The sequence below is a fragment of the Oryctolagus cuniculus genome, chromosome 7, assembly GCF_964237555.1.
Source record: "Oryctolagus cuniculus chromosome 7, mOryCun1.1, whole genome shotgun sequence".
In the NCBI taxonomy this organism is placed as follows: Eukaryota; Metazoa; Chordata; class Mammalia; order Lagomorpha; family Leporidae; genus Oryctolagus; species Oryctolagus cuniculus.
Window position 1 is genome coordinate 2,800,671 of NC_091438.1, and position 20,814 is coordinate 2,821,484.

General features: G+C 41.8%; 2 protein-coding genes across 13 annotated transcripts in view; both read left to right on the forward strand.

Moving 5' to 3' along the window:
• RABGAP1L (RAB GTPase activating protein 1 like) overlaps positions 1 to 20,814 on the forward strand; it is a 788,918-nt gene that overhangs the window by 284,059 nt on the left and 484,045 nt on the right. The gene's annotated exons all lie outside the window — the stretch shown is intronic.
• Positions 11,291 to 13,607, forward strand: GPR52 (G protein-coupled receptor 52). The gene has a single exon (XM_008263806.4). It carries the CDS (start codon positions 11,429 to 11,431, stop codon positions 12,512 to 12,514), a length of 1,086 nt encoding a protein of 361 aa, XP_008262028.3. The 5' UTR covers positions 11,291 to 11,428; the 3' UTR covers positions 12,515 to 13,607.

Here is a 20,814-nt window from a genome sequence, read left to right on the forward strand (position 1 = left end):
CACACACACATATATTTTAGGTGCTTGGTTACTTGTGGACTTAAATTTTTATATATGTGTATATAAAGGTACTTTAGAAACATCATGCAAAATGGAATTAAAAGATAAATTGATATTGGTGCAAAAAATTCTGAAATCCATGCATAGTTTTTTCTTTTCTTTTCTCTTCTCTTCCTTTCTCTTCTCTTCTCTTCTCTTCTCTTCTCTTCTCTTCTCTTCTCTTCTCTTCTCTTCTCTTCTTTCTTTCTTTCTTTCTTTTTTTTTTTGACAGGCAGAGTGGACAGTGAGAGAGAGAGAGAGAGAGAAAGGTCTTCCTTTGCTGTTGCTTCACCCTCCAATGGCCGCCACGGCCGGCGCACCGCACTGATCCGAAGCCAGGAGCCAGGTACTTCTCCTGGTCTCCCATGGGGTGCAGGGCCCAAGCACTTGGGCCATCCTCCACTGCCTTCCCGGGTCACAGCAGAGAGCTGGCCTGGAAGAGGGGCAACCGGGACAGAACCCGGCACCCCAGTCGGGACTAGAACCCGGTGTGCTGGCGCTGCAAGGCGGAGGATTAGCCTAGTGAGCCGCGGCGCCGGCCCACATAGTTTTTTCTTACTACACATTTTCTGTGAACATTTTGAAGAACCCTGATGCATGTATATTAAATGTAACAGCTGCAAAGGTGATTGTTTCAGAAGATAATGTTTAATGGGCACTGGGTTCTAGTCCCGGTTGCTCCTCTTCCAGTCCAGCTCTCTGCTGTGGCCTGGGAAGGCAGTGGAGGATGGCCCAAGTGCTTGGGCCCCTGCACCTACGTGGGAGACAAGGAGGAAGCACCTGGCTCCTGGCTTTGGATCGGCGTAGCTCCGGCCATAGTGGCCATTTTGGGGGTGAACCAAAGGAAGGAAGACCTTTCCCTCTGTCTCTCTCTCACTGTCTATAACTCTGTCAAATTAAAAAAAAAAAAAAAAGATAATGTTCGAATTGTCATTAACTGTGATGTTACCAGCCTACCGAGAAAATTTTACATTATGTTCAGAATTCTTGGCTTAAGATTGTAAAAGGGGCCCAGCGTTGTGGCCCAGTGGGTTAAACCACTGCTTGGGAGACCAGCACCCCATCTTGGAGTGTTGGTATGAGTCTTGGCTGCTTCACTTCAGATCCAGCTCCCTGCTGATATGCCTGGTAAGGCAGAAGATGGTCCAAGAGCTTGGGCCCCTGCCACCCATGCAGGAGACCTGGAGGAAGTTCCTGGCTCTTGACTTCAGGCTGGCCCAGCTCCTGCCGTTGCAGCCATTTGGGAAATGAACCAGTAAATGGAAGATCTGCCTCTCTGATTGCCTATCTGTCTCTCCCTAATTCTGCTTTTCAAATAAATAAATATTAAATCTGAAAACATGAAGAAGGCAGAGGTGCAACATATAAAGATTTAGATGTGAAATTTGTTAGAATAAAACAAAATTTTAAAAAATCTCTTGATCTCTGAGATATAGGGTTCATGTTACTGAGATATATATATATATACACACATACATACATTATATATATATATATATGATATGTTGCTCATCATAGGATTTTCTTGATCATGTTCAGACAATGGTTTTATTAAAAGAAATACAGGGAAACAGTGAGATAGAGAGAGCTCTCATTGCTGATTCAAAGACTTCCCACAGCTGGAACTGGGCCAGGGCTGGAAACAAGACCTAGGAATGCAATCCAGGTGGTCTACATGGATGATTGGGATGCAGTTACTCCGATCAGGAGCTGAGTATTGAACCTCACGTATTTCCATGTGGGATGTGAGTCTTAACCAGCGTCTAAACCTATGGGCCAAACGTCTGCCCCCTAAGACTTTTTGAAATGCCTTCATGTTGGTATCTCATTGCAAGCTTTTCCTGATGATCGCTGCTGCTGAGGACTTTTTAGCTTTCTTGATAGCTGTTTGTATATCTTCCTTGTGAAAGGAATGATGAGCAGAATTTTTATTTTTAGTATGATTTATTAAAATTTTCTTTTACAGTTACTGCTTCTGTTATCCTAAGAAATATTTGTCTGTCTTATGTCATGAGGATATTCTTAGTCTAGAATGTTTTCTTTTAAAAATTATATATTTATAGTTGTAATTTTTAACTTTACTTTTATGATCCATCTCAACTAAGTTTTTGTGTATTGGAGAAGGAAGTTATAAGCTCATTTTCTTCCAGGTAGATATTCATAGCTTTTGGAGGTCATTTACTAAGAAGGTTTCCCATTCCTGTTGACTTGGTTTTTTTTGTTTGTTTGTTTTTATTTTTGTTTTGTTTTTTGTTTTTTTGACAGGCAGAGTGGACAGTGAGAGAGAGAGACAGAGAGAAAGGTCTTCCTTTTCCATTGGTTCACCCTCCAATGGCCGCCGCGGCCAGCGCACCGTGCTGATCCAATGGCAGGAGCCAGGTGCTTCTCCTGGTCTCCCATGGGGTGCAGGGGCCCAAGCACTTGGGCCATCCTCTACTGCACTCCTGGGCCACAGCAGAGAGCTGGCCTGGAAGAGGGGCAACCAGGATAGAATCCGGCGCCCCGACCGGGACTAGAACCCGGTGTGCCGGTGCCGCAAGGCGGAGGATTAGCCTAGTGAGCCGTGGCGCCGGCCCCCATTCCTGTTGACTTGTTTTGAGAGTTTTTGCCGAAACTCAATTGACTACATAAGTGTAGGTGTATGTTGTGACTCTGTTCTTTTCACTCATCTATTTACCTTGAGTCTTTAAATCATGTTGTGACAGTCTTCCAACTTCTGTTTTTTCTTTTGAAGGATTGTTTTAGCTGTCCTAAATCTTTTGTCTTTACATACAGACTCCCAGATCAGCAACTTGTTGTACAAACATCTGCCTGGATTTTAATGTTGCTATTCCATAACTGTGGTATATTTCTCCATTGTCTAAGAACATTTTAATTTTTCTCAATAACATTTTGTCATTTGTCAGTATAGAGGTCTTACACATGTCTGATTAAGTGTAACCTTGTTTTCTTGTTTTTAAAGGTTATAGTAAATGGTTTACTATTTTAAGAATTCATTTCCTATGGATCGTTGCAAATGTATAGCAATGATATTTGCATATTAACATTATATTCTGAAAATATCAGGTTTTTTTAAGATTTATTTATTTGAAAGGCAGAGTGAGAGAGAGAGAGAGATCTTCCATCTGCTGGTTCATTCCCACAGTGGCTGGGATGGCTGGGGCTGGGCCAGGCTGAAGCCAGGAACCAGGAGCTTCATCCGGGTCTCTCACTTGGGTGCAGGGGCTCAAGCACTTGGGCCGTCCTCCTCTGCCATTCTAGGCACACTAGGAGGGAGCTGGATTGGAAGTGAAGCAGCTGAAACCCAAACCAGTACCCATATGGGATGCCGGTGCTCACACAGAGGCCTAACATTCTATGCCACAGCGCTGGTCCCTACTTAGCAGTTTTAATAGGCTCTTGGGTATATATATGGATTGACTTCTTTTTCTTGCCTCCTATACTGGTTGTGAATTGCAGTACCGTGTACTTAGAAGTGGTAGAACAGACTTCCTTGTCTTGTACTCAGTCTTAGGGAGAAAGCATTTACTCGTTCTCCATTAAATATTCCATGAGACGCAGGTTTTCTCACAGAGTGTCTTGACCTGGCTGAAGAAATTTTCTTCTGGAGTGCCTTTAACTTACCTTTTGTTAATTCTTCCAAGTAGTTAATAATTTAAGCAATTTGAAGTGAACAGCATAAACTTGTTTTCTGTCCTTGAGAAATCAACAAATCAGTAGATTGTGATATGTATCATTTCAGAGGGTTTATTTGTTTCCCAGTACTTACACCAGGAAAGAATACTTTCCATGGTCATTGGAAATACATTAGTACTTCTTTTGGCAGTCTAAGTAATTAAATAATCACCACCAGTTGTTATATATATTCTTTCAAAGCACTAATCAAGTATTCATATTGAATTGACGTTATGTATGATACTGCTCCTACTTCAAATATATTAGCAGGTTGATCTTCCCTTCCCCGGACACATACAACTTGATTATGTGTTTTCTAGCTTGTTCTTAGGAAGCTTGTATGTCATCCAAGGGATCGCAAATAACTTTGTGTATTCTGTGCTTCACAAAAAGGGGCTCTTTTTCATCCTCTCATTTATCATATAAGCTGTTTTATATGCTTTACATTGAAGTTATGCTAAGCACTTACTTGACCCCTCTGTTCTGTGCCCACCACTGTAGAATAGGCAGCTTGACATGTAATGGTAAACAAAACAGATGTTGTTTCTCTCAGGGGACTTGCAGTCTAGGTATGAAGACAGACTGAAATAAGTACCTATAAGCTGTAATGCGTGTGGGGTCTGGCTCGGTTCCCTATGGGAACTCAGGGAAGGTTTCCCATAGGAAGTTTTCTTTGAACCCAGACTTAAGATTGCATCTGAATTAGATAAAACAAGTGTGAAGGCATAGGAAGCAGGCACACAAGTATTCCAAGGCAGTAAGGACCGTAACCGGTATGTGTGCGACTAGGGATTGAGGGAAATGAGGTGGGGAGAGGTGAAGTGGTTCGTAGTCCTAAATACATAGACTGGAAGTGACTGGGGAGATACATGGAGACCAGCTTTTACAGGGCCTTACAGGACTGTATCCTAAGAATAAAACCACGTAAACATTTTGACGAGGGAAGTAATTGGTCTCACTTGCACTTTGGAAAGGCTGTTTTTTGTGGTAATGGAGTAAGAGAGGCCACCAGCAACTGAGGACGGAACAGACTGGAAAGCCACTGCCGCACAAGATGCTGCTGGCTTGCCTCGGGTGAGGACGGTGGGGACGGAGAGAAGTTAGTGGAGGAGAGAGCGAAGTGAGGAGATGGATACATTCTGAATGCATGCACCTTTTGGTACCTTTCAAAAGTATCTTAAAAGACACAGCTTTTATTTTGCCTCTATCCTGCTACTTTTTGTGATATTGGGAATGATTTTCAAAAAGCTCATGGAAAATGCATATTATCAAAAAAACTGCACAGACTTCAGAATTTATTGCATGAAAATAAATTTTTTTAAAGATTTTTAATTTATTTATTTGACAGGTAGATAGATAGAGAGAGAGAGAGACAGAGAGAAAGGCCTTTGTTTCGTTGGTTCACTCTCCAAATGGCCGCAATGGCTGGAGCTACGCCGATCCAAACCCAAGAACCAGGTGCCTCTTCCTGGTCTCCCACGCAGATGCAGGGGCCCAAGACTTGGGCCATCCTCCACTGCACCCCCAGGCCACAGCAGAGAGCTGGACTGGAAGAGGAGCAACCGGGACAGAACCCGGCACCTGTATGGGATGCCAGTGCCTCAGGTGGAGGATTTCAGGGCTACGGTGCCGGCCCTGAAAATAAACTTTTAATTTCAGCTTCTTAAAAACTTTTTGAAGTGCTCTTGTATTTACTTATATAGTTCATTTTGATGGTCATTGTCTACTAATTTATCCTATTTTAAATATTCATTTTTTTAAAGATTTATTTTTTTATTTGAAAGGCAGAGTTACAGAGAAAGAGAATGAGGGAGGGGGAGAGAGAGAGATGGAGGAATGGACAGACATAGAGTCAGAGGTATTCCATCTGCTGGTTCATTCCCCAGACGGCCACAATGACCAGGGCTGGGCTAGGCTGGATCAAAGCCAGGAGCCGGGAGCTTCATCTGGGTCTTCCATGTGGCTGGCAGGGGCCCAAGTACTTGGGCCATTTTCCACTGCTTTCCAAGGTGCCATTTTCAGGGAATTGCATCACCAATGAAACAGCCTGGGAACCTGGCATTGCAGGTTGCATTCCATATGGGATGCTGGCATTGCAGGCAGTGGCTTAACCCACTGTGCTGACCCCATAATTTATCCTGTTTCTCCATTGATGCCTGTTGTCTGGCTTGCTTTGCTGTTAGGTCTATAAAGTAATTTGAATTGGCTGGATATTTTTTAATATTGAAGTAACTGATACCTATGAAAGAATATATAAAACTCCTCATCTGAGGTATAAATGAAAAATCAGGTGCCTGTGATTTATCCCCTAAAAAAGTTACACAATTTTAGTTATTAGAAGTAATTGTGAAATAATTCCAAATAATTACTCTTAGATATTTCACAATTAGAATTCATCAGTTGAAAGGAGCGATAGTCAGTGATGATTATAAAAAGAATGGCAGTAATAAAACACCCGATGAGCCCTAAAATGAAGAGAATGATGCCTATTAGAAAAGCAAAGAATGCTTTATATAATAAGCTAAGTCAACATGATATTAGTGCCTCTTTGTTACTAGATCTTCACATTATAAATTAGTTCCTATTGGAGTCAGCACAGAAAGAAAGGATAGAAAAGCACGTAAGAGGCTAGGAGAGTCAGTGGCTGAAAGAAGAAAATGACCTTGCCAGACCTCCTGAAGCTGAAGGAGACTCAGTGGGTCACAGGCACTGCTTCTCAGACTTGTCTCGTATTGGCATAACCCTGTGGAAGCATGTGTCATTGTGGATTATTCACAGCACTTTTAGTTTCCCGTCCTTGCCAGGGATTACTTTTGGAAATAAGCATGGCCAGCTCAAACAATCCAATATTTGAATTTCCTTCAGTGAGATTTTTTTTGGTTGGATCAGTAATCTGGGAATAATGTCCTTCAGAACTGTTTTAAAAGCGCATGAAGGGAGGGGCCGGCGCCGTGGCTCACCTGGGCCCCTGCACCTGGCTCCTGTTGGCGTGGCGGCCATTTGGGGGGTGAACCACGGAAGGAAGACCTTTCTCTCTCTCTCACTGTCGAACTCTGCCTGTCAAAAAAATAAAATAAAATAAAAGCACATGAGGGGTCAGACGAGGTGCAGCAGGTTAAGCGCTGCTTGGGGTGCCGTCCTGGCTGCTCTGCTTCTGATCCAGCTTCCTGCTGATGCCCCCTGGGAGGCAGCAGCTGACAGGTTTAAGTGCTTGGGTCCCTGCCAGCCATGTGAGAGAACTAGATGGAGTTCCTGGCTTCTGGCTTCATCCTGGCCCAGACCTGGATATTGCCAGCATCTGGGGAGGGAGTGAACCAGAGGAAGTGAGGAGGATCTCTCTCATTCTCTTTCCATAAGTAAAAAATAAGTAAATAAATGTTAGAAGTATGTAAAGACTATGCATTTTTTAAAGACTATTTGAGAGGCAGAGAGTTACACACAGAGAGTTGGAGAGACAGAGAAAAAGTTCTTCCATCCATTGGTTCACTCCCCCAATGGCCTCAATGGCTAGAACTAGGTCTCCCATTTGGGTGCAGGGACCCAAGCACTTGGGCCATCTTGCATTGCTTTCCCAGGCCTTAAGCAGAGAGCTGGATTAGAAGAGGAGCAGCTGAGACAGGAACTGGTGCCCATATGGGATGCTGGCACTGCAGGAGGAGGCTTAGCCCACTACACCACAGTGCCAGCCTCTAAGACTACACTTTTAAAATGATTTGTTTATATTTTGGCAACTTGAGGTGGCTATAGTAGTTGATATACTTTAGTGTTTCAGTGTTTTCATGGTAAAGTGTAATATTTACTTGTCTTTAAATGGAATATAGAAACTGTCTACATTTATGAATATAAAGTATACATTTATTTTCAATATTTATTACTGTACTAGAGAATGTTCGATGCAGTCTTATTTGATGTACATGCTTTCAGGTATCTCTGAAAGTAGAAATGCAATACGGACATAGTGGTGCCGTGGATTAAGTCTCCACTTGTGATGCCAGCATCTCATGTCTAAGTCATGCTTTGAGTCCCAGTTGCCCTGCTTCAATCCAGCTTTCTGCTGGATGCCTGGGAAGGCAGCAGTGCAGAGCCCAAGTGCCGGAGTGCCTGCCACCCACAGAGGAGTCCAGGATGGAGTTCTGGGCGCCTGGCTTTGCCAGGCCCAGGGCTAGTTGTTGTTGCCATTTGGGGAGTGAGCCAGTGGATGGAAGACAGCATGCTCGCGCGCTCTCGCTCTCTCTTGCTGTGCCTTTAAATAAATACATCTTTTCTTAAAAATGTCAAAATGCTTCCAGTGAAATAGGACTTTCTAGGTTCTTTTGTGTTAAAAATATAAATATTTCTTTTAAATATAACCATGGTATTCTTTGAAAACTGTTATTCTAGCTTATATCTGATAGCGAGAAATGCACTTGCTATTATATATTTCATCTAAGCCTCCAAAAATTTTAGCGGCGACCTCATCTTAAAAGGCAGTGTAACATAAAGGAAAGAACTGAGCTGGCTAGTTTTAAAAAATTATTTTTATGAAATCTGAAGTAACTCTTCTAAGATGTTACCTTACTGGCTGCCATCAAGAGAAAGGAGAAGGGGTGGGTTTTATCAATGCATTGTTAGAAATGACAGTTTTGACCTGTTTTAATTTGCAGCTTCACACTTGGTAACAGTAGGGAAGTTGTACTAACCTTCTCTGATAGTACCTACTTTCTTCATTTGGAAAAAGATGTTGCTAGTACCTACTTGATCTGGATGTAAGGTTTTCATAGAGAAAAACTATGTAGTTAAAGCTCATAGCATAATGCATGCACACAATGAATGTTATCTTCAGTTTTCATCGTAATTTCCCAAATTTAAATCTGAATTTTAAATTTGTCCTAAGTTACTTTTAAGAAAAGTACTTATTCTGTAAGAAATATGTTAAAAATACTTAATAGTTTTCTACAGTAAGCCACATTATTTAAGCTTTCTTCTAACTTCGGTATATGTAGCTCAATCACTCTAGGACAAATTTCTTTGACCTTATTTGTTTTCCCACATTGGGACAAAAAGTGAACTAAATGATCTTTCTATTGATTCTAGTACCAATAGTCTTCTTAGATCTTCTTGGAACTTCAGTGTTTCCCTGGAGAGATTCGAACTCGGTGGTGTTGATTCCAGTGCTTTGTTATACAGATACCACTGAGCTAGGTGATTTTGTGTGGGTGTGGCAGGGATTGGAGAGGTTAGTAAAGGAATTTTATCCTGGACCAATCAAAACATAGCCATATAATTTAGAAAGCAAAACTGGTAGCCATATCACTTGAGTTTGTGGAGAGTGGGCTGATTTTTAATAATTAATAAGTTTTTTCTGCCAGTGAGTGTTAGATTACTGCTGACTTTTTGGTGTCATAGTACCTTGAGGTCCTTTCTTCCCAGGGTTTAAAGGTGTACACAGGTTTTCAGTCTGTCCTGTCCTTAGGAAATCATCCTTTCACATGATGTAAGGAGAAAGCCTCTAGAAGTTCTCAGATGCCGTGACTATGTTGTAAGGATCGGTCAGTTCTATTGTCTTCTTTTGTCAGTCTTGATCGGAGCTCCAGAGTAAGTCTGTAAGCCTGCATGTGCCTGGCAACTGTTACCTAGTGACAGTTTGAGCTGCAGTAGCCATTGGCTGTGCTGCTGATTGGGGCAGCAGGACCGAGTCACCTTTCTCAGGGTGAGTTCTGCATCAGCTCAGGATGAGGAGCAGCGGGGCCGGGCTCAGGTGGAGGCAGTGATACTGAGAGACTGAAGAAGATGCCGACAGCATCCTGCTAGCTGCATCCCAGTAAATCGGACTTCCGTGTCAAGCAGCCCAGCCTGGCAGCTGGTAAGAGTGAATGTAGGTGAGAAGCATCACCTTATTCCGGTAACAAGAGGACTCTTTTGTGATAAGTGAAATTAGGAATTTGCAGGAAGAATACCCTGTGGCTATTTTAAAAGAAGAAGGACCTCACCGAATGGCTTGGTGTTGCACCAGAAAATAACTTTGAGAAGAATGCTTTCTGCTAAGCTGCTGCCTTGTTCCTGAAGGAAGTGCTTTTATTTCTAGTGCATGCTGTTTCTTCAAAAGGTATGCGAGCACAGATGGACAAGGTGCTGTCTGAGATGCCCGAGCTTTAAAAGACTTTGCAAACGTTCACCTGGTAGCAGAATGACCTTGGAAGCCGTTTTGGATGGATTTTATCCTGCCAGTCTTTCCGTATTTCAAACATTAGGATGTAAACTCATCTTGATGCATTGGGGGTATTCTAATACAAGACTGTATTGTAGCTTCCTACCTAATGGCCCCTATATCAATTGAGCATTTGCTCAAAGGAGAACACAGAAATAGAAGAGACATTTCTTAGCATATGGGTGCTTCATAACTGCAAATATAGTAAATATGGTTATTTTCCACTTTCAGAAGATCTTGCTGAAGAAATGATTTAGTGTTAATCATCTAATGACAATTGAAAAGGTATAGCAAAATAGAGTATAAAGCCTACTAGAAATACCTGTCATTAATAATGACGTTATTTCTAATCTAAGCTCAGAGCATATAGGAAAGTTTATGCTACTGTCTAAATTTCGTAAATGTTTACATACATGTGAGGTATAGGTATGCTTGCAAAGGTGAAAATTAACTGAGCTATCTGTTTTATTATGTTTCACTAAATGGAAAGAGGCATATCAATTAATGCAAGTTATTTTCAGTTATACTTGTAACTGTTGGAATTGATGGCAAAAAGTATTTATTTTTATTTTGAAAGGGAAGAGGTATAAATTACATTGGTGGTAGGAGCATTGGTATCTATAATGGGCTGAAATTGTTTGTATCTAAATGCTTAAAAAAGTATGCAGAATTAAAACTTTAGAAGTTCATAATTTGTCATTTGTTAATTGTTGTATATTTTCTTCCCTATTGAAAACACACTTTTTTTCTCACAAAAGTTACAGGGCAGTCTGGAGTCTGTTTGTGAAACCTATTCTGCTCTTTGTGCCCACAGAAAGATAAATCTTTGAAATTGACCTTAATAAGGTGTTTTCTTAATTTTTTTAAAAAATGAGAGAAACGTGGACTATAAAGTTGACCTACCAGCAGCAAATCCTGAACTGAGCCCAAAGATACTCTTTGCCACAATGAACTGTTTCTTTTCCTCCCAACCAAATGTGAGCTCTTAATTATTTAAATTCTAAGATTTGAATGGTTTTTCCTAAGTGAAGCAGGAAGCCCGAGACAATTTAAGACTTTCTTTTCTCATTCTTCCTAGTTGATCTCTAGGACAGTAGTACCTCTTTCAGGAGGACGAAGGACCACAGAAGCTCTGTCTCCCCTGGCCATCGTGTCTGTGCGTGCTTGCCTTCTTTTTACAGATGTCATTTTTCACAGTGCAGGGTAGGAAGACATGCTTTTCTCTAGACGTGCCTTGTATCTGCACAAAGTTGTTTGCGAGCACTGGAAGGAGCTAATCGGTGACCTGTTTTCACCTCCTTTCTAGCTAACTCCCCTCCTCCTCTTCCCCCCAAAGCTGAGGTGTGTCACTGCTGAACTGAGGCAGAGGAGGAGACTGGAGCACTCTTTGGGACACTCAGCTGTGACAGAAGCTCTGACACTGTCTACTGCAGCAGGTTCTGAGCCACTTGTGTGCAGAGTGGAACAGATGCTGGGCAGGGCACTTGCTTGGCGCAGCCAAGACTGCGGGTTCCCCTGATTCAAGCCATGAATGATTCTAAGTGGACTGACTGGCGGATCGTGAACATGAGCAGTGGCATTGTGAACGTGTCCGAGCATCACTCCTGCCCGCTTGGATTTGGCCACTACAGCGCGGTGGATGTCTGCATCTTTGAGACGGCCGTGATTGTCTTGCTGACATTTCTGATCATTGCTGGAAATCTCACAGTCATCTTTGTCTTTCACTGTGCTCCACTCCTACACCACTATACTACCAGCTATTTCATTCAAACAATGGCGTACGCTGATCTTTTCGTTGGAGTTAGCTGCCTGGTTCCCACTCTCTCACTTCTCCACTACTCCACAGGTGTCCACGAGTCGTTGACTTGCCAGATTTTTGGATATATCATTTCCGTTCTGAAAAGTGTTTCCATGGCTTGTCTGGCTTGCATCAGTGTGGATCGCTATCTTGCAATAACCAAGCCTCTGTCCTACAATCAGCTGGTCACTCCTTGTCGCCTGAGGATTTGCATTATTTTGATCTGGCTCTACTCCTGCCTGATCTTCTTGCCTTCCTTTTTCGGCTGGGGGAAACCTGGTTACCATGGTGACATTTTTGAGTGGTGTGCCACCTCTTGGCTCACGAGTGCCTATTTCACTGGCTTCATTGTTTGTTTACTTTATGCTCCTGCTGCCTTTGTTGTCTGCTTCACTTACTTCCACATTTTCAAAATCTGCCGGCAGCACACCAAAGAGATCAGTGACCGAAGAGCCCGGTTCCCTAGCCATGAGGTAGACGCCTCTAGAGAGACTGGACACAGTCCTGACCGCCGCTACGCCATGGTTTTGTTTAGGATAACCAGTGTGTTTTACATGCTGTGGCTCCCTTATATCATTTACTTTCTTCTGGAAAGCTCCCGAGTCTTGGACAGTCCGACATTGTCGTTCTTAACGACCTGGCTGGCTATAAGTAACAGTTTCTGTAACTGTGTGATCTACAGCCTCTCCAACAGCGTTTTCCGGCTTGGCCTCCGCAGACTGTCCCAGACAATGTGCACGTCTTGTATGTGTGTGGACGGTCAGGAAGCACGAGACCCCAAGCCTAGGAAACGGGCTAATTCCTGCTCCATTTGAGGAGAGCCACACAGACAATCACATGCAGCCTGACAGTGATTCTGGATTGTATTCTTGATTCATCTGGAAATTGCCACCAGAGAAACACTTACTTGAATAGTTGACTGTGAAATGAAGGATGAAACTAAAGGTTTCTCACCCCCCCCCATGGAAAAAACTAAAGGAAAGATGTATAGACGGTAACTTAAAGAGATAATTATAGTGTGTGAGTATAAATGTACAGTATTAAGGAAAATTAAGTGCTGAGGATGAAAAAGGTGTCTCAGTTCTTGTCTAGGACAGGAGCAAGCCCCCTGGATGTCTCTGTCTCCCTGTCTGTATTCTCTGCCTGTCTGTCTGTCTCTGATTTTGTGGCTCTCCATTTCTTTGACTCTCTGTGTTTATAAAAGTTGTCACTTAGCTAAATTGCCCCTTATAGAAAAATGCTACATATTATATATGTGGCAAAGTATAACCTTTGCATCAAAGTGTATTTTTAAGCACACTAATTATAATCCCTAAGTGGTCTCTTCTTGGAGGATCTGCAGTAGTGTTTTTTATTACTTGCCACAGGACCCTTTAGTTTATGTTTTTGTAATCTTTGCTGCAGAAATTTCCTGCTACAAACAAAAGCAAACAGTACTTTAGTTTCTTCTAGGTAAAGTGGCATTTGCTTTTTTCCCCCTCTTCTTAACAACCTACTTTTTTTTCCTCTCTCCATTTTTCTTGATCTGCATCCTTTTTATAATTTACTCCCGGAACTGGCTTAGCTAATAAAGGAAGCTACTGCAAAAAACAATCATAATGTGAAATAATTTATTCCTTTCAACGAAGCAATCTAGTAGTAGCCTGTTGGAGAGATTGTGTTATATATTTTAAATGGCTTTGGAAATATTTTTATATGATTCCTTTTAAATTAATTCATGTGTCTAATGCAGTGTCATTTTGCTGTGGTACACCTTGGTTTTTCTTTAAAAAAACCCACCAGTGATTTTAATGCAGAGTCTGGGTGTTCACCAAGCAGTAAGTTGTTACTCTTAATGCCACTTGGAATGTTCTTTAAAAAAAAAAAAAAAAGTAAAATGTTAACCTTTCTGTGTTAGGTCTCCAATAACTTCCTGTTATATTCCCTAGTCCTTTATGTGATAGGAGCTTGCACATACTATATTTTTTACAACAAAGAAAATATAAAATATATTATGTGATCTGTGCCTAATGTTTTCTTAGCACAATATATAGATCAATGTTGCTTCAGTTGTCAACATTGGGAAAAATATATACAAAAACTTATTTTAAGAGAAAAATACTTTTGTGTAGATATTATTTAGATATTTATATTAGACAAAGCTGCATCCTTAGTGCTGCTGAGATTATAATGTACTTAGTTATTACATACAGGTAAGAGCTGTCAGTATTTTCTTTTGTAACGATCTGTTTTCAGATGCAGAGATTAACTTATTTTTAGTGTGCTATATGGGACGGTGTAGTATATTGTTAGGGGTTTAGGTGAGGTGAGAAGACATTTGGAGAATTAGTTGTGAAGCAGGTATGAACAGTAAAATATCTAAATCTTTTTTTATTTTTACTGAGAGTTTCCTGCCTGAAGATATTTTAAAATTTCTATCAAAATACTGAGCATTTTTCTTCTCAGCATTTTTTGATTTCCTTGTTGTATGAAGTGCATTTAATGAAACGTGCCTATGACCTCAAGTTAGCAGCCAGCTCTGTTTGCACATTGGTGGTTCGATTTTGGAGACCTTTTGTGAAAATACTGTTGTTCTGAACCTCTGGCTATTTTCAACATGTAAGAAAGGTTTAAATAAAGAGTAAACTAGTATTCTATATCAAAATCAGGCTTTGCTTCTGTTTAATTAAATGCTTGTTTAGAACAAGACTTTACTTGTTTGGGAATTAAAATCTACTTGTCTTAGACTTCTGTAGTGTGGGTTTATATTGACTCTTGTCCTTTGTTTGCCTGTACCATCTTGGGTGAGTCGAATTGTTGCTTTTAAATTTAAACCTGTGCAAGGAAAACAAGGTTCAAGGAAACACAGACCTGCTAACTCTTCAAGTATTACAAATAAAACCTTCAGCATTGTATGTATTACTTGGGAATCAGATTGCGCTTTAGTTTGGAGTAGCTTAAAAAAAAGTGGAAGCTCTGTTCTGAAAGGTTGAGGCTGTGCTTTGGTATTTTCTCTGCTGGCTTTTCCTCCAAATAACTAACAACGGTCCGTGCACAGGCGCCCTGTTAAGTTTTGCACATATGCCAAGCGTGACTTCTCACTCCAGCCCTTTGAGGTGACACTGTTAGTACTCTCCCTTGAGAGATGAGGAAACTGAAGACAGTGATTCGTCTGAGGTCACTGCAGAGCCTGGTGTCGGAACTGCCAGCACCCCTGTCGGCCTGGGGCCAGCACCCCTGTCGGCCTGGGGCCACCGCACCCTGCTGCTTTCTTTTCAAAAGCCCACAAGCCTTTGGACCTCTCTCTGTACCTTTTCCCTGTAAAACTTCTCTGAGTTTTTATTATTTTTAAAATTGTTTCTATCTTAAATCATTTGTGTAGGTTCTTTGCTTATCTTGTGATTATTTGTTTGATCTTATACATTTCTTTATTGAAACAGCAATCAGAAAACCCCAAACTTAGGAATTTGGAATGTAAACAAACTGAAACTCTGGCATGGCATCTCCTTGATCTATTTTTCTTTCTTTAAGATTTATTTATTTATTTATTTATTTTGACAGGCAGAGTTAGAGAGAGAGAGAGAAAGAGAGAGAGAGAAAGGTCTTCGTTGGTTCCCCCTCTAAATGGCCACTACAGCCAGCGCAGTGCAGCCGGCCGGTGCACTGCACTGATCCAAAGCCAGGAGCCAGGTGCCTCCTCCTGGTCTCCCATGCGGGTGCAGGGCCCAAGCACTTGGGCCATCCTCCACTGCCTTCCCAGGCCACAGCAGAGAGCTGGACTGGAAGAGGGGCAACCGGGACAGAATCCGATGCCCCAAATGGGCACCTGGGGTGCTGGCACCACAGGCGGAGGATTAGGGCCATCTTCTACTGCTATCCCAGGCAATAGCAGAGAGCTGGATCGGAAGAGGAGCAGCCAGGACTAGAACCGGTGCCAATATGGGATGCCAGCACTTCAGGCCAGGGCTTTAACCCGCTGCACCACAGCACTGGCCCCCAGCCTTGATACAGTTTTGTTCACTGTTTGTTAAGGTTTCCTGAATAATTTTCAAATGTCAATGAATTTCTTTTTGAAAAAAATTTGCAAAGAGGCAGAATATAAAGGAAATGCTTTTTCGTAGACTAAAAGAGGCTAGTTGCAGGTTTATGTTCTTCATTTACCATAATGTTTCATGTGTAAGGGAAGCCACATCCTTTTGACATTTCAATATGCATTTATATACAAACATAGCACTTTCAAAATATGTCTTTCTTAGAGTAACTTAAGAACAGGAAACATAACCATTTTCCCCATCATCATATTGTGCTGGTTATCTAGGTTGTTTATAAATGGTATGCCTGAAAATAATGATCTATTCTATATCTGAGGATTCTTATACTTATGTAGTTGTTTCTAAAATTGTACAGCAGTGAAAGGCTTAATAACCCTATCAGTATATGATACTGGGCCGAAATCGTGGCCCTTATAGGCCATTTTGCCTTAGATGAGATACTGAATGTTCAAAATGCTTTAGTTTTGTCATTGACGCTGTACCTCCTTGTTCAGCGGGATTTGAGGACTAAGTAAGAGTTTGCAGTGGGAGTGCTCGCCGTGACCCCTGGCACTGCCACGTGTTTAGAATGCGTTAGCTGCTGTCTTTGTGGGTATTCTATTTCTTATCATCACAACTTAAAGATGACTAATGGAAATTTAAACCAAGGCCATCTGTGGAGCATTAGGGTATCCTAAGATAGTAGTTTTCTGACGTAACACATTTGGGGTTAAACTTGGGTATTTTGAAATATAGAAAAGTTCCGTGTTTTCTGAAAGTTCATTTTCCAGGAATCATTATCCATCAAGACATCACTTGAGGTTGCAGACACCCAGAAAGCAGATGTTGAGACGAGACAGTGTGGTTCTGCGATTCACCTGCCTCCTTACTTTCACTGTTAAATATGCTTAAGCAGTTTTTGGAATTTGCTCATTAAGGGGCAGTAGCAGGAAAGGATTGTCCATGAATGCCGTAACATTCGCCTTTGCATTTTAATTTTCTTCATTTACTAGAATGGAATTTAAGATATCTTGTCATATGCATGTTACCTAGAAGTAACAATCATTAATAAACTGGTTTGCTGACAGATAAAATAAATTATATGAACTTAAAAATAAGTGAAGTTGTTGCCTTAAAGGACTTCCCTCTGTCCTTCCCTATCCTGGATACTAATCATTGGATGTTAAAAGCTAAATGACTATGTAATAAGCAGACAAAAAAGAGCAAGATGTGGAGAATCTACTGGTATACCACAAGCATCACAGAGTTTTAGGTAGGACCAACTTCATGCATACACACTATGTGTGGCTGGATCAATGCCATCATATTCTTTTTTTTTTTTTGAAAGATTTATTTATTTTACTTGAAATTCAGAGTTACACAGAAAAGGAGAGGCAGAGGGGGGGGGGGGAGGGAGGGAGAGAGAGAGAGGTCTTCTGTCTGATGATTCACTCCCTAATTGGCGTGGCGCAATGGCTGGAGCTGCGCTGATCTGAAGCCAGGAGCCAGGAGCTTCTTCCAGGTCTCCCATGCGAGTGCAGGGGCCCAAGGACTTGGGCCATCTTCCACTGCTTTCCCAGGCCACAGCAGAGAGCTGGATGGGAAGAGGAGCAGCTGAGACTAGAACTGGCGCCCATATGGGATGCCAGAACTGCAAGTGGTGGCTTTACTTGCTATGCCACGGGGCCAGCCCCAATTCCATCATATTCTACATGGAGGTCCCAGCCAGATTCTCTTTTCCCTGAGCAAAATTTAACTCGACCTTAGGATTTAAAAGAATGTATACAAAGTGGCCCATTATGTTGAGGAAAACAATATCTAGAAAAAAATGCAAATTTTATTTATACTATTTCCCAGAAATGAAATTTTATTCAGTGCTAGTTTTGCCCTGTAATTTAAGCTATTCATAACTTTTTTTTTTGACAGGCAGAGTGGACAGTGAGAGAGACAGAGATAGAAAGGTCTTCCTTTTCCGTTGGTTCACCCTCCAATGGCTGCTGCGGCCAGCGCGCTGCGGCCGGCGCACCACGGCCGGTGCATTGCGCTGATCTGAAGCCAGGAGCCAGGTACTTCTCCTGGTCTCCCATGCGGGAGACTGGAAGAGGAGCAACCAGGACAGAATCCGGCGCCCTGACTGGGACTAGAACCCAGTGTGCCAGCGCCGCAGGTGGAGGATTAGCCTAGTGAGCTGCGGAGCTGGCCTCTATTCATAACATTTAAAACTATAATAAGAACATTCATCTTTTAACATATCAAAAGTAACAATAGGGCGGCGTTGTGGCTCACTTAGTTAATCCTCCGCCTGCGGTGCCAGCATCCCATATGGCCGCTGGGTTCTAGTCCTGGCTACTCCTCTTCCCGTCCAGCTCTCTGCTGTGGCCCGGGAGGGCAGTGGCGGATGGCCCAGGTGCTTGGGCCCTGCACCCGCATGGGAAACCAGGAGGAGGCACCTGGCTCCTGGCTTCAGATCAGCGCAGTGCCTGCCAGGGTGTCCATCTTGGGAGTGAACCAATGGAAGGAAGACCTTTCTCTCTGTCTCTCTCACTGTCTAAAACTCTACCTGTCAAATAAATAAATAAAAAATCTAAAAAAAAGTAACAATCATGATTTTTTTTCTGCTGTTCATTTTTAAAGTTCTTATAGTGAACATTTCTTTTATAATTAGGAAAAGAAAATATTTTATTAAAAAGAATGCTGAAAATTTTTAAATGCTTTATTTATTTGAAGAAAAGACAGAGAAAGAAATATTTTCAGATCCCAAATGCCTGCAACAGCCAGGGCCAGGTAGAAGCCAAGAGCCAGGAGCTTCATCTGGGTCTCCCTTGAGGATGGCAGGAACCCAAGTCTTTGGGCCACCATCTTCTGCCTCTCAGGTGCATTAGCAGGAAGCTGGCTTTGAAGTGCGGAGTAATTAGGATTTGAATCAGGCACTCCCGTTTCAAATGTGGAGCTGCTGGTATCCCAAGCAGTGGCTTAACCTGCTGTGCTATAATATCCACCCGAGTGCTGAATGTTCTTTTCTAAAATGTTTTGATATTTGACAAAATATCTTGTATTAAAACTACAAGTAACATACCCAGTGCTACTGCAGCCTTCTTAAGAAGATAGTTTATATAGTTTTCTGACTTCTGTGTTTGTTGTTTCAGATGGATTTTCAGAGAAATTTGATGACCTTCTACTTGAAATATTGGATGTCCTTGATGTATTTTCACATTAACATAAACAGTTTGATGTGTTATTTGCTAAATTGAAATGGCTTTCAGTCACTGTGAGATTCTTTAGTGCACCGTTGACGGTACATTTCAGCAAATTTCATGTCATTAAACAACAAAAGGATGGCCTGCATTAGGGAAATTGGGTCCAGCTGGTATATTAACTCTGTTTCCTAGATGTAGTCCCCCATCTCTGAAGATCATATCCATATTCACATCCATATCCATAATTTTCATGGTAACTTCTCTTACATTTTTATAGATGATTTCCTATTAAAGTGAAGACAACCACAGTAATAAATGCACCAGGGGTTTGTTTTTGTCTGATAACTTTTTTCAAGTTTTATTTATTTATTTGGAAGAGTTAGAGGGAGAGACAGAGAGAGATCAGTCTCCTATCTGCTGCTTCATGCCCCAAGACCAAAGCCAGGAGCCAAGGGCTTCAGTGAAGTTTCTCATGTACAGGGCAAGGTCCCAAGCACTTAGATGATCTTCTTCTGCTTCCCCAGGCCATTAGCAGGGAGCTGGATCAGAAGAGGAGCAGCTGGGACACGAACCGGTGCCTGTGTGGGATGCTGGCACCACAGATAGCGCCTTTACCCTCTACTCCAGCGTGCTGGCTCCTGTCTGATAAATGTTTAGCATGGAAAGGCATACATGTTATTAGTACCTTTACCATTGTAAATGGGAACAAAATGACTTAAGCGGGCCAAATTCTAAAATGTTTAGGTGATAAATATGTTGTGATTGAGTAGAATTCATTAAGTGGAAATATTTGCTAAAATTCTAGAACTTCCAAAGATGATATTTATCCCAGCAAAATAATATTAGCTTTACCTTTGGAAATTTGAACCCAGTTTTACTCTGTTTTATGCTTAAGCAAGTGCAACTAAGGTTGATGCCAATTAAAAATGCTCACATGCACTCTAAATTCAAGGAGTTTGAATTATCTTAATTGCAAGGCACACAAAAATAAAGTACAGAGTCGTATACTCTGTTTTTTAAAACTTGAAAAGTAGCTTTTTTCTAAAAGAAAAATATATTGCCACAGAATAAGCATACATGTTACTGGAGTACAATGTATTATTTCAATACCTGTATTCAACGTGTGATGGTCAGATCAGGATAATTGTCTGTAACTTCTGTTGTTATATCCATTACTACTAGCTGTTTTGCAGTATACAGGTAAGTATTTTCAACCACAGTTACCCTACTATAGAGCACTGGAAGTCATTCCGCCTCTCTATGTGTACTCTTGTACCATTAACCCTCCTGGCTCTCTTGGTCTGCAATCAAATGCTGTGCCCCAGAGCTGTAGCCCCCTGCTAACCCTCCTGGCTCTCTCTCCTCCCTCCTTCACAGCCTCTGGTGATCACTCTTCTGTTAAAATCAAGTTTAAACAACAGAATTTATGTATTTACTTACTTGACAGAGAGGCAGAGTTGCTATCGCCTGGTTGACTTTCCGGCTGCCCATGATGGCCTGGTCTGAGCAAAGACCAAAGTTGTGAGCCAGGAACTCAGTCCAGGTCTCCCACGTGGAGGGCAGGAGGTCAGTTGCTGCCTCCCTCATTTGGCTTCACCCAGAAGGTGGACTCAAGATCTTGGGGTGGATATGGCGCTCCGGCACTCCCATACGAGATGTGAGGGTTTCAGCCACTTGGCCAAACTCAGCCTCATGCTCAACGCTTGGAGCTTCCACGTTGAAGTAAGAAGGTACAGTGTGTATCTTTCTGTGCCTGACTTTACATAACATAATGTTCTCCAGTTCTACCCATGTTGCTGCAGACGATAGAATTTCATTCCTTTTTTGTAGCTAAGTGATACTTTATTGTGTAAATACCATAATTTCTGTTTTCATCTGTCAGTATCTTTGAATGAAATGCAGAATGTA

Coding starts and splice junctions, on each gene's coding strand:
- GPR52 (XM_008263806.4), top strand. CDS start 11,429: ATGAATGATTCTAAGTGGACTGACTGGCGGATCGTGAACATGAGCAGT.